This window comes from Acomys minous (assembly GCF_964271855.1).
Source record: "Acomys minous genome assembly, chromosome: 4".
Lineage (NCBI taxonomy): Eukaryota > Metazoa > Chordata > Mammalia > Rodentia > Muridae > Acomys > Acomys minous.
Window position 1 is genome coordinate 126,863,194 of NC_140486.1, and position 17,734 is coordinate 126,880,927.

At 40.4% G+C, this 17,734-nt stretch overlaps 1 protein-coding gene across 2 annotated transcripts in view; it reads right to left on the minus strand.

Moving 5' to 3' along the window:
* Positions 1–5,302: 5,302 nt before the first annotated feature.
* Positions 5,303–17,734, minus strand: part of VAPA (VAMP associated protein A) — a 29,340-nt gene continuing 16,908 nt past the window's right edge. The window contains exons 4-7 of one of the 2 annotated variants that reach the window (XM_084778173.1): positions 16,959–17,039; positions 11,225–11,347; positions 7,479–7,652; positions 5,303–6,059 (exon numbers count right to left, since the gene is read on the minus strand). In XM_084778173.1, the coding sequence (XP_084634299.1) occupies positions 5,901–6,059; positions 7,479–7,652; positions 11,225–11,347; positions 16,959–17,039 (537 nt within the window). In that variant the 3' untranslated portion in view covers positions 5,303–5,900. The remainder of the gene's footprint in view (positions 6,060–7,478; positions 7,653–11,224; positions 11,348–16,958; positions 17,040–17,734) is intronic. The other variant, XM_084778174.1, reaches the window with a different exon arrangement.

Here is a 17,734-nt window from a genome sequence, read left to right on the forward strand (position 1 = left end):
TGGCCTCCAGGCTCTCTCAGTATCACAAGTGCCTGTTACACAGTTCTGAGTGCACGCTGGCATCCTGGCTCTTCTCGCCCTATCCTTTTCTTACCCTAACCCTCTCCAGCCCGTGGGCTTCTCGTTCTTAAAACCATGCTATTTCTACTGTACTCTATTGGCCCTCTTGTCTTCTCCACTCTCCTGGGCCAGGCATGTTCAGTCTGCTACTTGTTCTCTGTTCAGGACTCTTCCTGACACCTCTGGCTGTGTTCTTCCCCTTGGCTACAAAACCTACTTAACCATACCCTGGAGCGGTCATGTCCTCAGTTTATACAAACATTAATTAGCACTGTCCTAACCAGCCTTCCTAGATATTCAGGAAAGTGAAGAGCTAAAATGTCCAAGGTGGCATCAAACATCTGTGCTGAAAGTGCAGGGAAATCCCACAGTGGCTGAATCCACAGGCTGCAGCATTGGGGGCGGGGGGGGGGGGGGGGGGCGGGGGGGGGGGGAGTTTAGATACTGGGATCACTTCAGTTCCCTTGGCAACAAGGGAAAACATTCAAACAGGTCAAGGGCAGTATTTGGGCTGAAAACAGACTACACAAAGAGTAAGGGACACACATAGGTAACCACTCAAAACATGCAGACTGCACTATACTAATGGTATATACACACATATAGTACACATATAGTATGTGCTGTACATATAAACCCAGAAATAATACACTGACCATCTCAGGTTGCCAGACCGAAAGAAATGGTAGAGGAGGACGTAAAGGCATCAAGTATACATTTGACAAAACTGGCCCATGGAAGATCCAAAGCAAGTATGAAAATAAATGGTTAAAGCTGAAAAAAACTTCAAAGGGAAGAAAGTAAGTTAAAGCAACTGAGGACAGACGCAGAGCTGAGGCAGTCAGTTCATGCTGTCCCCTGCTGCTGGAATGGGACTGCACTGTGTAAACGCATCATTGCATCCTCTATGGTATCCTGAGTGCTTTTCAGGAGTTAGAACACAGCACTGGACGGAAAGACTCGTGTACTTAAATAACAAGCCTTTTCTGTTGAGATGGAGCACTATCAATTTCCACTAAGTGCACCTCTCCTGTTCACTTTGAGATGCAAATTTTGTTTTGAGACCCTTCAAGCATATTCACCCATGAGGTTTAAGTTTCTCAACAACAATATACTTCTCTCCTGGGAATTTCCATCCCAGCACCCTCCATAAATAGACCCGTCTCATCCAATTCAAAATGTGAGGCTTTTATTAGTGGGGGAGGGGAGTGCACGTGCAGAGAGACAGGACCTCTGAAGAGCAGCCCCCTTCCCATCATTTTGTGGATTTGGGGGCATTTTACTTCTGAGCCATTTCACCAGCTCCCAATCTTTTTTTATTGAGTTATTTCCTCACTAGAAAATATAATTTGCAAAATAAAAAATTTATATATAAAACTTGCTAAGAAATGTGACTTCCTAGCTGGGCGGTGGTGGCGCACGCCTTTAATCCCAGCACTCGGGAGGCAGAGGCAGGTGGATCGTTGGGAGTTCAAGGCCAGCCTGGTCTACAGAGCAAGTCCAGGACAGCCAAGGCTACACAGAGAGACCCTGTCTGGAAAAACAAAACAAACAAAACAAAATCAAAAAAGAAAAAAGAAAGAAAGAAAAAAAGAAATGACTTCCTAAAACACGTTTGGATCCTCCCTCAATGATGATTTCCTAGAGATCCAGATGGAAAAGGGGACGATAACTCACTTGTTAGATCTTCAGGTAATAGTTTTATCCTTGACATTTACATTAGCAATGTGCCTTGAGTTACTTGCTATTCACAACTGTACTTCAACCTTCTCAGTGCAACTACTACCTAGTTACGAGACCTGACTGCTCTGGGGTGAAGCAGCTCTGTCAGGCAGCATCCTGAGTGGCCGGTGTGACCTTTCTTTTGGTAGATCTAAATGTTTCAACAATGTTGACCACAGACTCACTAACACAGCCCCTTGGCTTAAAAGCAGGACAGGGGTTCCTGCATCCAGGCATCCCTGGAGCGGTGTCCTCCGCAGGTCCATCTGGGGGTGCTTCTCCTTGTCAAGATCCAGGCCCTGTTAAGGCAGAGCCTGAACATGTGCCGCACCTTCCCCTCACCCCCAGCTTCCTATGAAGATGAGACTACAGACCTGCACCACTGCGCCCAACTTAAATCATTAAATCTTTTTTTCTTTTCCTTTAGTTTTTCAAGACAGGGTTTCTCTGTGTAGCCTTGGGTGTCTTGGACTCACTTTGTGGACCAGGCTGGCCTCAAACTCACAGAGATCCGCCTGCCTCTGCCTCCCGAGTGCTGCACAAGTCATTAAATCTTAAAAGGGCCAAACATGCATGCTGGCTTTCTTCAGGGCATGAGACTGGCGGGATGCTCACCCGGTGAGGCCAAAGGTTTCTAACAACATTACAGGAAGTGCCAGTTTATCCTTTAAAGCAGTGCTCATTTTTTCTGTAAGGACTATTTATGTACCTTGAACACTTCCTTCCACCAGGTGGACAGGCTTCCCGACCACTAAATTTCTTACTAACCTACCAAACTGACCTCTAAACCAAGCCCCTACTGCCACAAAGCAGCCACCTCCTCTCATTGCAGTATTACAGTGAAGCAAGTCAAACGCATACAGAGATTCATGCTGGGCCTCACACCTAGTTTTATTCATTTTTAATTGCTTTAAAACATACACATTTCTGCGACCAGAAATGTACTGACATTTTCAAGTTGTTTTTCTGGGATCAGTGTTCCAACTGCCCAGCACCAAGCCCTGGGTGACCAGACATTCCCACACCACCACTGTTAGCACATATAGCTAACTTCAGCGTGGCTTCTCCCACACATTACCAAACACAGCTGAAGACTCAACTGCTCCAAATCCTACTAAAAACTAAGCAAGAGACACTGTTCAAATAGCTTTTGCTTTTAATGTGAAAACAAAACACCACTACATATTTGTATGTATCCACACATTACAAAATAAAGTCCTCTTTTTTTCTTTTTGGTTTTTTCAATACAGGGTTTCTCTGTGTAGTAAAGTCCATTTATTTAGCCTCTGCTTTTCTTACTTAAAAAACAAAACAAAACAAAAACACAAATAACAGAAACAAACCCCACCTCCTTTACTCACTAGCATAGATTAAAAGTCTATGAGCATACCAGTCACTCAAAAGCAGTGTGCACAGCTCCAGGGAAACTTCTGTGTGAATGTTTCTGAAGTGGCAAACCACAATTTGAGATTGCTTTTGACCTTATTAAAAGGTCAAATTTTTGTTGCTTTTGACCTTGTTAAAACCTGCCCCCATGAAGTATTTTCAAAGAGAACAGGCAAAAGTAATCCCATGCCACCACCAAGAAAATTCTGAACACACTTGAAGAAAACCTGAGTGCTGTTGGACTAAACCTTGTGAACCTACACTCTTCTTTCTCTAAGTATCTTTATGGTAGTCCAGCATATACTCAGAACACAATTTTATGTTTACTTCTTGCAAATACTAGAATGAGCAAAACTAAGGAACGCTGGCAATAAAGAACAGGAGCAGCAGTGCGTTTATTGTTGTAAGGCCTTACTAGACTGCAACTGCAGTGTTATCTACAGTCTTGTTTATATAAACAAAGCAAAAACTCTTTTAACATGGAAAGGAAGAAGACAATGTAGTATTATCTGTCAATAGAATTGGATCTCTTTCCATGAATTTGGCAGGATGATAATCTGACCAGAAGAAAAAAAAACGCAGTCTCCTACACAATCAGAGCATCTCCTAAGAAGAGCAGTCAAAAGGCCCATGTGTATCGTCAAAAGATGCTATACAAACTATCCACAAACCAAGCACTCACTAATGTACTTTGTAAACATCTACCAAGATACAATGCATTTTACAACCACCGTCAATAGGGCAGACACTGCAGCCGGAACACAAGACACGTCAGACCCTAACAGCAGCCTGCAGTCGTACACTCTCTACAGGAGCAGTGCTCTTACTCTTCACAGCTAGTCAGGAACTGGCTCCACCAGCCTGTGAGACAGACGCTGGTGAAGCCTCCTCAGCCCTTGCAGGGCCCGACTCCTCAGCCACAAAGCAAAGGGCTAAAAAAGTAACTGAACTGTAGGGAGCATTTCCATAAAACAGCACTTTCCTTTTAACTTTTTTCTTCAAAAAGGAATCTAAGAAATATCAGAGGTTTTCTAGAAGTTATCAATATAATAGCACATGACACACAATCTGAGAAATGCAAGACAGCCACAGTACCTGAGAACACGCCGCTCGCATCACACCTGCAGATCTGTAACATGCTTTGTTCACATCAGGCCTTTTGACCCAGTTTGTTCTCAACACAGAACAACTTCTACAAAACCAACACCTAGCTTTGAGAACACAGACTCACCTGTAATAAACTATACTCGGCTGATATTGGTGTGCTTCCTGACTCTAAATCGGTGCATCTCAGTATAGATAATATAAACCTAGACCTAAAACTAAGATTCATCAGGGAAGCACTGACCTACATGTACCAGTGTTTGCTGTTACTGTTTCACGTGCTTATCTGACTGATTTGCAAAGAAAAAATGTTTTGTTTTTCAAAAAGTACATCCTCAAGGTTTGCTAATACTAATTCCCATTAACAGAAAAAAAACAAAAACAAAAACAAAAAACCAAAAAAACAAACTGCTTTTTAACTATTATTAGGAAATACATTTTAAAGTAGAATTATTGAGTATGCTAAATATTTAAAATCAAGGAGAATTAATTCTTCCTTGAGAAGACAGTTTTTCATTTGAAAAACAAAACAAAACACCCTGGTAAGAACGGTGTCAACTACACACTGGCACAGTCAGCTGGCATACATGAGACTCATTAAATCACAACATGTTTCTATTTCATAAAGTCAGTTACGGTCTTCCAAAATACCCATGTGAGCTCGAAACCTTATGGATGCATTTCTTAAAGCCAACTAAAGACTTTCGATGACCAGTAATCAAGTACTAGGAAGTTTCACACAAGAGAAGCATGCGTCATTATAAAGTCCAACTTCACGGGGGTCCCACGGATCGCGCACATGACGGACATCTTTAATCCCAGCACTCAGGGAGGTGTAGCTCTGAGTTTGAGGCCAGCCTGGTCTACAGAGTTATTTCCAGGACAGCCAGGGCTATGCAGAGAAACCCTATCTTGCAAAAAACAAACAAGTAGGGGGGAAAAAAGAAAGCAGTGAAGTAATTTCTACAGTGTCCTGCTCACACGGACCCTACCCCAGCCCACACAAATGATATGACAGACACCAACAAGCTATCGAGCAAGAATCTGTTAACGGTTTTATTTTTTTATGTTAAATACCATGGGACAGGATTGTAAGGATGAAAAACTCAGTCAACAAACTGCCTCACAAGGGATAAGAAAAATTCTGCCATGATATTAGCAAAGGTAAAGGAGAAAATTTACACAGTAAGAGGCACCATTTCCCCACAGAAAACCTCTTGGCATTTCCTGAATGAGTGGGATTAGCAATCTAAATAAATCATATTTCAAGAGGTAACAGCAACAGATAAAATTTAAAGGGATTATTAAAATAACATTTACAAGACTGAACAATTCTTGAACTCTTATTAAAACCACAAAGAAAGAACAATTCTTTATTTATGAATTTCATAAAGGACTGAATGTGCAACTGACATCTGCTAGTGATGATCTGATAATATACAATTTGTCCAGGAGCCGAACAGTTTGTTTTATTGTTTTCTAACCGTAAGAGATCATTAAAGGCAAAGCCTATATGACGCTGTACACAAAAATGGTCACCGCGGGCCACACTACCAATGAAATGGTAGGTAAACAAACCTTTTTCTGGTCAAGAGAAAAAAAAGAAAGAGCACTCTGCATGCTTCACTCTACAAGATGAATTTCCCTAGAAAGAATCCAATGAAAATGGCTGCGATCACAACCAGCAGAGAAGGAAGGGGGCTGCTGACGGTATCCCTGAAGGACGCAGCTGAGGTGGACCCCGGCTTGTCTGAGTGTGCTACCTTTCTGAGCCGTAAGCCTTCATCCTGGAGGGAAGCATACAAAAGAAATGTTTTTAGAGAGTGACACTCGCGGGTGAGTACCGGAGCTACAAGCTCATAGAGGACATCAGTCTGCGGGAACAGGAGTAAAAGCGAGCTGCCATCTACCTTGGGAACCTGTAGAGTTATGAGAAATTGTAACGCTGGTAAGTGATCGCTGAATAGTTCTATACATCTGCCAAAACAATCAATACATTGTGTGATGTAAATTATACCCCAACCAACTGACTTTTAAAGCTGAAACTAAGACACGTATTCCTGTAAGACAGCACGTATGCCTACTGCCGTCAGCAAGACTGATGTCACAGCACCTCACTCGGCAGGTTCACTGGCTCAACACACTTTGAAAACCACAAGGACTTACTGTGGGGGAGATGGTGTACTGCAGGACTTAGAGAAAGGAAGCTTATTTTAAAGGGCCATCACCATAGTTTTGATGCGCTCACGGCAAAAGGAAGAAGGGCTCTGTGAGCAGGTCACCATGCAGCAAGGAACCCGTCTCTGAAGCTCTCATGAGACTGAAAGTTGCTTTTTTGTGTTAAAGTGCCTCACGTGCTTCATGCAGAAGAACACTCCTGTCATCCTTCCATTGAAATGGCTTCACAGAGCACTGAGGTTCACCTTCTGGTAGTCCTAGGTTTTTAGGGAAGGTGGCTTCACACTGGCTTCTAAGAAAGGAATAGTTTCTCAAAGCAGGTGGTTCTGGGAAAGTTACATATACCCATTAATTTTTACTGGGGGCTGTTATGCAACATGAGAAACAGTGGAGGATTTTTTACTATCTCGATATAAATCTTATCTTTGCACCATGCCTCAGCCACTTACACAGCATCTCCAGCTTCATTATGGCTAAACTTACTGTTCTTGACATTGGGCCAGTTATGAAGTGATACACATCTTACAGCCGTACTCTGGATTCTGATCTGCTTACAGGCTAGTGACATGTGCTACGATCCTCTGCTCTGAGATGTTCAAAGAGTGAAAAGCATACTACTGCTCCTGGTCAGCACATGACCACAGGGACAAACTGTGCTAACGTGTTGCATGGTTAAGCTGAACTAGGACATTTGAAAGGTTTTGTGTATTGGTGCATTTTCCCTTGGGATATCTTCACTTTCCAATGGGCTTACCAAAAATATAATACTATCAAAGGCCAAAATATAGACCGCTTATAGCTTATAATAGCATAATTATTTATAATAATTACTGTTTATATAATAATTGGGCCATTTTATTTCCATTACTAGATTTTTCAGAAACTTCATTTCTTTAATCATATATATTAAGAGCATTCAAACGAGTTAAAAGAAAAATAATAGCAACAAGATTAAATAAAAATATATAAAGATGCCTGAAAGATATACTTTCATTTCAATTCACTCATTTTCAACCAAGAAAACTTACTCTCAGGTGTCGGTTTTCTTCTGATAACTTCATCATTTCTCCCTGAAGTCTCTTACACTCTTCCATCAGCTTCCTTGTTTCTGTGTCATTGAGTGAAACACTGTGTGGTTTTGGCAGGGGCCCGTCTTGTTTGGATGCATTCAACGGAACAGCTTTACTAGGTTCCATATCATTCTGTTTTTCAAAGATATTGGAAATTTTTAATAAAAAACATTTATGTATCTTTAATAAAATCTAAATTCTTTATCTTTTCTAAAAATGTCATGAAAAGATGACAAGTTCCAACTAATTCCTAAGATTTTATTAAGTTCCAAATATGATCATCTGGAGGGAATTTTCAATGGAGTACATCAACAAATACCAGCAAGAAGTACACATAAGCAGCCTACTTCCTCTACTCCTGCACATCGCACTTACCTTAACACGGCACTTACAAGCATCATAATAGTCTATCTCTTTCCTCCAGAATTTCAAATGGAAGAGTCATTTTTCTTTGTTATTTAACCCTAAACACAGTCGGGCCAAGAACAGTCAGTCAAGGAAAATATGCTGAGTGACAAACTCCAGGTAATTTTCAATAATCTGATTCTGCAATCAAGTAAGGTTTTAGGCATTCGAAGGTACAGGACAAGCTCATAGTCGTTCCAATCAATTTACAACTACCTGAGAGTACATGTTCAAAAACAGCCTAATGTCTTTTAGTGGAATAAAGTAACTGAAAGACACAAATATCAAAGGGACAGTAAATGTATTAGTGCAATGAGAAGCTTCCTGTGGTCTTGCCTACAATTACCCTTCACATGTTAAGATTGTCCAACTAGTGTGATTCAGTGTGCTGTATTATTTAAGTGCTAGCTTATGACAACTTTCACAATTGTGGAGCCCAAATCCTTCCTTCTTACCCACACTGTAGCCTGTGGGCTGCACTGTTTCAGTGTTCGCAACTCCAGCATCACCTGTGCTGCCACACACAGCAGCAGCAGCAATGTAAGTCATCCTTTTCATGTTAGATTCTTTATTGTTAAGAATTTTAGAAGGTTTGGGGATATTTGATAGCAGATAGAAGACCCTGAGTTTGCTACTGACAACCAAAAAGTAAAAAATAAAGGTAAGCTTTAATCCAGGTAGATTTACAAAATTACATGTTATGACATTCCATAGTAGTCAGTCACGCCAAGGTTAAAGCTGTACATGGCCATCTGGCTCCCAATTGAGCTGCAATGGTTACTACTGTCAACTAGACAGACCTGAGATCACTAGGACCATGCGCAGACCTGTGGGCATGTCTGGGTTAAGTGGACAGCCCACCTACCATGAGTAGGTTCTGGACAGAACATAAGTCAAGTAGGCACCAGCACTCACCACTGCTACCTGCCTGCTGAGGCCCCAGGCTGGACTGTGCCCTCCAGCTTCCCCCTGAAGCTGCCTGCGCAGCACTTAGTAAAAGCACCAGGTGCTGTAAGGCAGAACACTAGCAGCTGAGAAGGTACTTCTATCTGCTCTGAGTCTCTCTTGCCGACACTCTTGTTCTTTATCATAATCTCCCCCAACGCCCATCTATAATATGAAAAAAATCTATACTTCATATATTTTGCTAGCAATATTTTCTCAATGTTTTTCCTTGACAAAAATTAAATTCACCTCAAACTAATTTTTTCAAATCCCATTCTGCACAATCCAACTTCTGATTTTAAATAAGAAAAGACATGTCGCCTCCCTCTGCTTACATAGATGAGGTCCTAGGCTAAATTCCCAGTAACTGAGCAAAAAAAGTTAGTCTAAGATTGGCTATAAAATTATATGACGCTAATAAATACTTCTAATGACTTTTAATATAAAAAGTTTAAATTCTCAAAAAATTTGTATGCTCAGTGTGGGATGCGCCTTTAATCCAGGCAGAGACAAGAGGATCTCTGAATTCAAGGCCAGCCCGATCTAGACTTTAAGTACCAGTACAGCCAGGACTGCCCAGAGACAAAAAACAACCATTGTAACCACACCTGCTATAATCATTAACCAAACAATTATTCATATCCTGTATCTTCTCATATGCATCTTCTACAATGCCTTACCAGCTGTGTAAGCCCTTGGTTCAATCCCCCAGCTCTACAGAATAAAAAAAGCCAGCAGTCACGTGACTGTACAGCTACACCTCCTGCTTTATCTATCTTTTATTCAAAATGACTCAATATTTTATAAAATTTTCCATTCTGTGACTTTCAAATTCACGTTAACATTTGACTTTTGTTAGAAGTCAGATGGGGTAGCTAGCCTCCTACTGTTTGGAACTTGTAGTGCATTCACAATACATAGCAGACGCAAAAAAAAAGGGGGGGTCTACCTTGTGCACCTCTAATGTATACACACACAACCTGGCTTAGCTGGGGATCTAGAGGGAAAGCTGCGTCTTCTGTGGGAACACTAAGCAGGTGACTAGGTGAGTACTTCCAAGAGGACCTTCATTAATGAGTTTGGCTGCAGGAAGCCACATTGCTCTTTTTAAAACTACTTCAGATTGATCCAGAAAGAGGGGACTGTTAAGACCATGAAACAATCAAATACACAGACTCAACATGCTGTGACTCTTACCAACAAGAGCAACACCACACTAATACCCAACACATAAAGATGGAAGACAGCAAAGGCAAGGCTATGGCTAATTAAACTTTTAATCTGTAAATTGAAATTACCTGAAAAAATTATTTTCTTTCTACTCTTAACAGCAAACATACAGTTTCCTCTAGGCCCATGGCCACCAAAAGTAAGTATAAAGCCAAACAGAGTTAGACATTTAGATAAAAGTTTTGTTTTGTTTGAGACAGGGTCTCACACTATGTAGCCCAGCTAGCCTGGAACTAGGCATGCCTAGGACAGCCCTGAACTCAGCACTCTGGTTGCCTTTGCCTCCCTAGTGCTAGGATTAAAGGTGTGCACCACTGCATCAATACACGCAGCTAATAAAAGCTTTTCTAACATCTTATGGAGGGCTAGAGATAGTGCAGTGGTAAAGAACACTGGCTGCTCTTTCTGAAGACCAAGTTTGATCCTCAGCACCCACATGGTGGCTCACAACCATCTACAACATCTAATGCCCTTTTTTGACCTCCACTGGCAAAGGCACATGTGGTTCACATACATAAATATAGACAAAACACCCACACACATGAAATGAAACTGAAACTTTAAAAAATACAGTTTAAAGTTTTAATCCTGCGGCTTAATACAGTGCTTGCATGCAAAAAGGCCTAGGCTCTTATCCCCAGCACAGAACCAGGCCTGTGGCTGACACCTGTAATCTCAGCATCTGTAAACTGAGGCAGGAGTATAAAAAGCTCAAGGTCAGGCTGGAGAGATGCCTCAGTGGTTAAGAGTGTCGTCTGCTCTGCCAAAGGTCCTGAGTTCAATTCTCAGCAACCACATGGTGGTTCACAACCATCTACAATGAGATCTGGTGCCCTCTTCTGGCCTCCAGGTGTACATGCAGGCAAAACATTGTATACATAATAAATAAATAAATAAATAAATAAATAAATAAATAAATCTTAAAAAAAAAAAACTCAAGGTCATCCTTGGGTACATACTGAGTTGAGGGATCAATCTAAGCAACATGAGACCCTGTCTCCAAAAACTATTTTTTGAAATTCTACCTATGTATTAATAGATTCCGCATTACTTATGTGCACGGGTGTCCACATTAACTTACTAACACTAGCCGACCCCTACTTCTGTTAGCTCCTATGACACACCTGCTTCACCTCCTTTAGCTCCCTGGGATCGCTCTTCATGTGGTAACTGGCAGGTGTTGCAACTGTATTGCAGGTGTTGCTCACTGAAGTGACAGTTGTAGTAATCCCTGGTAGAGTTTTACCCTGAGGCAGCATGGGAAAAATAGTCTCAGATTCATACCAAACTGATTTCTCCTGTATGATTTTGGGAATGACTAACATAAATAGCTTAAGCCTTTAAAATACTGACATCTTATTCTATATAAATAAGTAATGCATCAGAAACAGAGAATCAAAGCAAAAAAAATCTGAAATAGCTTTTCATAAATATTTCTACACAAAATTACTTATGTCCTATGTGCATATCTTCATTTATAAAATGTATATACTTAATTAAATTTATGCTAAGTTCACATTTTCCTAAAGAATATTTACCTCTACCACTAACTTTGTCATTACCTGAAATATAGTCAATTTCATGTTCTCTTACCCTTTACACTTAACATGAATTCTTCCCTCAGTAAACAATGTAGTGACTTATAAGCCTCTTTTATACTCAGGACCCTGCCGTCCCTGCTCCTCCCTCCCTCCACCCTGACTTGACAAATACACACCAGGTCAATAAAAGCTCAAACACTCGAGTAACATTATGGTTCCTACCACACCTCCAGTTCTCTACTTACCTTTCAAACTCTCGTAATATAGTTGAAAAATAACTCAAAAAGTTTGGCACAAAATAGTATTTGACAGACATCCCTAAATCTGTTCTCAAGCCTTTATAAAGCTGGGCGTGATGGTTTACACCTATAAGGCAAGGACTCAGGAGGCAGGCAGCTCTCTCTGAGGCCAGCCTGGTCTACAAAGCTAGTCTAGGAAAACCAGGGCTACATAGGGTTGTCTCAATTTAAAAAAAAAAAAGCCAATATAAAAGGGCTCTTGACTACAGAGAAACCCCGTCTTGAACCCTCCCTCCCTCCCCCCAAACAGGGCTCTTGAGCTCCTGCTCCATTCAGCCCATCATCGTCACTAAAGCAAATTAGTTTTTGCAGAAAATTTACTAGATGCTGTCTGGAAAGTGTCAAGCAGAGTTAAGGCTTTTAATGTTGTTAAAATCTAAATTTATACTAAATAAGTTCTAAAATATCATAAAGCCTCATTCCATCCTTAAAATTACCACCAGTAACTACGTCAGGCACAGCCTTTATTGCCAGCACCTGAAAGGTAGAGGCAGCAGGATCTCAGTGAGTTTGAGACCAGTCTGGTCTACAAAGCAAGCTCCAGGATACCCAGGGCTACACAAGAGGACCTTTCTCAGAAAAATTTAAAAAAAAAAAAAAAATGAAGGCTGGGTGTGGTAGCACATGCCTGTAATCCCAGCACTTGGGAGGCAGAGGCATCTGTGGATCGCTGTGAGTTCAAGGCCAGCCTGGTCTACAATGTGAGTCCAGGAGAGCCAAGGCTACACAGAGAAACTCTTGTTTCGAAAAACCAAAAAAAAAAAAAAAAAAAAAAAAAAAAAAAAAAAAACCAACTAAGTTAAATTCCCTGGGCTTCCTTATTCACCCTAATTATAATCCAAATATTTTAGAGCTATTTCCCAAAAAATCTACACTCTATAATGGTGCTTCAAATACATTAGAACTATTATTTTAAAATAATAACTTCTTCATAAAAACCAAGACATGAACTCAAACACTGCACTTCTAAAGAAGACTGCTTTTGTTACTTTATGACATGGTCCCAAACCCCAATCACTTCCCTAACTTCCATAGTGTCAAATCCTAAAAGTTTAAGAAATCAACAAAATAATATGTTTCCCCACCCCTGCTTCCAGAACATGTAACCAGGGGACTGAATGCCCTCTTCTGGGCTCTGTGCGTGGCGAAGTGTACATGCAGTACACAGGCAAGCCTGAGGCAAAACATACATACACTTAAAATAAAAATAAGTTGTTAATGTTCTTAAATCAGTAGGAACTAGAGAGACTCCTAACTGAGAATCCATGATCATCAGATGCAAACCCACACACTAGACACGCCTCCCCACAGCTCTAAGGAAAAACAAAAGGGAGCAGGAAAATGTAAATGTTGGGAGAATGGGAGCACAGTGGGAGCTCTGGTTTCCCAGCAGGTCACAAATGTAGCACTCTTCAATTTACAGCATCTGTGTGTGACAAGAGCACCACAGAACTGCCCAAAACTCTGCTCACAGAGCCCCACGCCATCCCAAGGACTCATCCGTGACTAACGGCTGAAGAAAGGAGAGGCATTTGTTTTCACTGCCATTAGTAAAGTGAACAAGAGCCCTGTAAACAAAATCGCGCCCATCCTCCTGTGGCCCAAGTAGGGCCAGTTAGAAAGAGGAAGGGAATTAATGAGCAGGCAGAAGAAAAAAACGAGGGTAGGTGAGAGGAACATGATCAAAACATATTATGTACACGTATAAAAATAACAATGAAACCTATTATGTATAACTAATGTATATAATAAAAACATTAAAAATTAAAGGTCACTAATGGTTACTTGAGTTAAAGTGCTAAGAACCAACTTGAAAAGCTTCCAAACCAACCAATCTACAAAGAAAAATGTAGTAACTAAGCAGGGAGGTAGTGGCGTACACCTTTAATCCCAGCATGAGGCAGAGGCATGTGGATCTCAGAGTTTAAGGCCAGCCTGGTCTACAGAGTTCCAGGGCAGCCAGAACTAAAAAGAAACCCTGTTTTGAAAACAGGTAGGTAGATAGCTAGCTAGGTATGTAGGCAGGTAGGCAGATGATAAACGGATGGATGGGTGGATGGATGAATGTAGTAACTATATGACATCGGAACAGAAATGCTTATTTAAACATGGGGGGGGGGGGAGTGTGGCACACACAGGTAATTTTCAAGTCCATGTATGTGGAGGCCAGAAGTTGTGTTGGATGTCTTCCTCAAACTTTCTACCTCATTTTCCAAGAGGCCTCTCCCTGAACCTAGGATCCACCAATTCAGCAAGGATGCAGGGAGGGCCAGCGAGCTCCAGGAGGAGTCAGGAGAGACAGTAGTCAGGATGCCCTGCTTCAGTGCTCACACACCTGTCATGCTTTATCTGAGTGCTAGGGATTCAAAACCCAGGCTCTAGTGCTTGAAGCACTTTACCAAGTAAGCCGTCTCTCCAACTATGTATGAAGCATGAATTAGATAAATATATATTAAAATATAAATTATACTGTAAGTAGAGGAGAGAGAGAAGCAGGGAGGGGAAAGCTCATACATCAGAGAGATGCTTGTCAATGGGGGCTGGGGGGAGCAAGGTTGAAAAGGGATCATGGAGGGAAATCCAGAAGGAAAAGAGGGTAAATATGACCAAAATACATTGGCTACACAAAGAAACCTTGTCTCCAAAAAAAAAAACAAAAAGCAAAAACAAAACCAACAAAACAAAAAAACACACAAAAAAGAGCAAAGCAAAAAAGAAAGCCGCTTTAAAAAAAATTTTTTTTTTTACTGTTTCATTTGGATTTTCTTTTCATCCGATCCAAACAAACTGCAAAACAGAACATTTTAATGACATCTGAAAGACAAATCTGAATGCCGAGTGGACAGCTTAATGAATATGAATACAGCAAAATTTTAAAGGCAGAATAACATCAAATAATAATAATAATAATAATAATAATAATAATAATAATAATAATAATAATAATAATAATATGCATGCCAGTAGATAAAAACAAATGCCTGGGATGTGACTTAAAATTACACATGAAGGCAGGTGTGGTGGCATGCTTTTGAGAACAGCACCAGGAAACTGAGACAAGAGATACAGCCAATTCTCTGAGCTACAAAGATAACAAGTAAAAATAAGGGGAGAGGACAGAAACAAAAGGTTTACTACACCTAGAAATGAAATAAGCTATTTATGGATTCACAATGGATAATATATCTGGTATTTTCTGCTTAATACCTGGTTTTTAAAAAAACAAAACAAACTCTATATAGCAGATGCTACAATTTAGTAGACCACAAATCTAGGTATTTCAAGTAAGGAAAACCTGCTGGCTTATGGAGGCACAGATCTGACAGCCTAGGAGACACTGATGAGCTCTCAGTACCTGCTCTGGAAAGGATCCAGAGACAAACTACTGCTCTGCTTCACGGCAGAGAAACGGGGGGAATTCTACTTAGAATCTAGTCAAGAGATAAAATAGGTCCCCAGTGCTTTCTTCCATAGCTATGGGCTGACTTCAACTGAGTATGTACATATGCCTGCTCTTCCTCATGATCTGAAAAATAGACAACTGCCTATTGGCCTTTTGCCATTTTTACAGCAGCAAGAACCACCCTGAATCACGCCAGTACCTAGTTTTAACCTTTTCAGATCTAACTTTTCAGTCTTAAGCTGTCCAATATCCAGAGTATACTAGAAGCCCAATGAAAGATAAACAGATCTATGTCTGGCTGGCGTGGTGGCACATGCCTTTTAATCCCAGCACTCAGAGGAAACAGGCAGATGGATTTCTGAGTTCAAGGCCAGCCTGGTCTACAGAAAAGCCCTGTCTCCAAAAATAACCAAAAAAAGAATGTTTCTATGTTTAATAAACTATTATAAAATAATAGTAAAAATCTGAAATAACATCAAAACCTGATTTTTAAACCTGATTTTTAAAACCTGATTTTTAAACTAATCAACCCAGATAAACAGTACTTTTTGATGTTAAAATCATAAAGCAATGGAGGCTATTAACATCTCTAGAGCCAACACAAAAGAGAAAAGAAACTAATATTAAAAAGTATAAACACTATACTTTTCACTCTTGGCAACTATGACGCAAATCCACTTTAAAGGGTGTGTTGACAAAGTACTGAGTTATTTGGTCAGCACCTAGTTAACATGCAAGGACACTTGTATCTCAGCTTTCTTAAATATACAGTTTACTTCTGAACAGAGCAAGAGTCAGGACAGACTATAACCAAATCATACCAGTTAATATTTACCCACATCATTTTATATTCTTCAACTCACACAAAAACTTTTACTATGCCTCCTACAAACCACAGGAAAAAAGATCAATTCCATGGTCTGGAGAGATGGCTCAGTGGTTAAGAGCACCGGCTGCTCTCCCAGAAGACCTGGGTTCCACTCCCAGCACCATTCACATAGCAACTCACAGTCATCTGCAACTCCCGCTCCAGAGACACCAGGGCACCAACAGTGGTACAAACACAGGAAGGCAAAGCAACAAGACACATAAAATAAAATTCCTTTAAGAAAAATTATAATTTACAAACCAGAAAGATGACAAGGATAGGGTGACTATAGCCACAGACCACTGGTTTGCTTCTATTATAAAGAAATCTATCCCTCCATCCCACAAAAGTGTAACTGCTTAATACTAATCAATAAATAACAAACTAGTTACTAAAAAACAAAACTGAAGACAAAGACTGAACTGGAAAAAACCACTTAACCCTATAAATTATATTTTATTCCAAGAATATTGAAACAGTTACCCAAAAACATGTTCAACTAATTTTTAAATTATATTTATGTATGTATATCTTATTCTAAAACAAGTAGCTTGACCTGTCAAAATTTGAGAGCATTCCCAGAAATTCTTTCCATCCTGAAATTTGGGCATGTAGTATTTACTTCTTGGTCAAAGTATCATAAAATGCAAATAGCATTAGCAAGCTTTCTTAACTGTCATAAAATGACTAGGCACTCCAAATCCAGACTCAGAAGCTGATCATCAATATCTGATAGTCCTTACTTACCAGTTTATCATTTTCATTCGGCATTTCAAATACACATCTCAATTTAGAATCCATTAATTCATCAGGTTTTGCCTCTTTCCACTAAAAAGAAAAAAAAAAAAGGAACAATCCAAATATGAGATAAGACAGGATTGTGGTAAATAACTGAGCCCTGAGTATGGTGGCACTGAAAACTGCTAACAATGTGGCTCGGGTGAGAAGTTAGAGTACTTGCAAATCGCCTGCAATCATCTACAATGTCACTGAACCTCTAAAAAACTGCAGGCCCACCATCATGGTCACTTAACACTTCAGTGTTGGGCCCATGCGGTGGCTGAGCAGGGAAGGCACCTACGCCAGCAGTGACAGCCTGAGATCAGCCCTAGGGACCATCGGGTAGAATGAGAGAACCAACTCCAAATTGTCCTCAGGCCACCACACGGCTCCTCAAACACCCAGTAAAACAACAATAGAATAAAGACGATGACAAGAGCAATACACGTGAGCTTCAGCATTTCTAAGTGGTTTCTAAGAGACTATTTCAGTTGGGTGTGGCAGCACAAGTCTTTAATCTGAGCACTCAGGAGGCAGAAGCAGACGATCCCAGTGAGTTGGAAGCCAGCCTGGTTTACAAAGCGCATCCAGGACAGCCAAGGCTAGCAAAACAACAAAAACAACAACAAAAAAAAAAGAAAAGAAAAGAAAAAGAAAAAGAAAGAAAGAAAGGAAAAAAAACTAAAACCCAAAAACAGAACAAAACAACAACGAATATTTCAAATATTCTTTATAATTTTGCT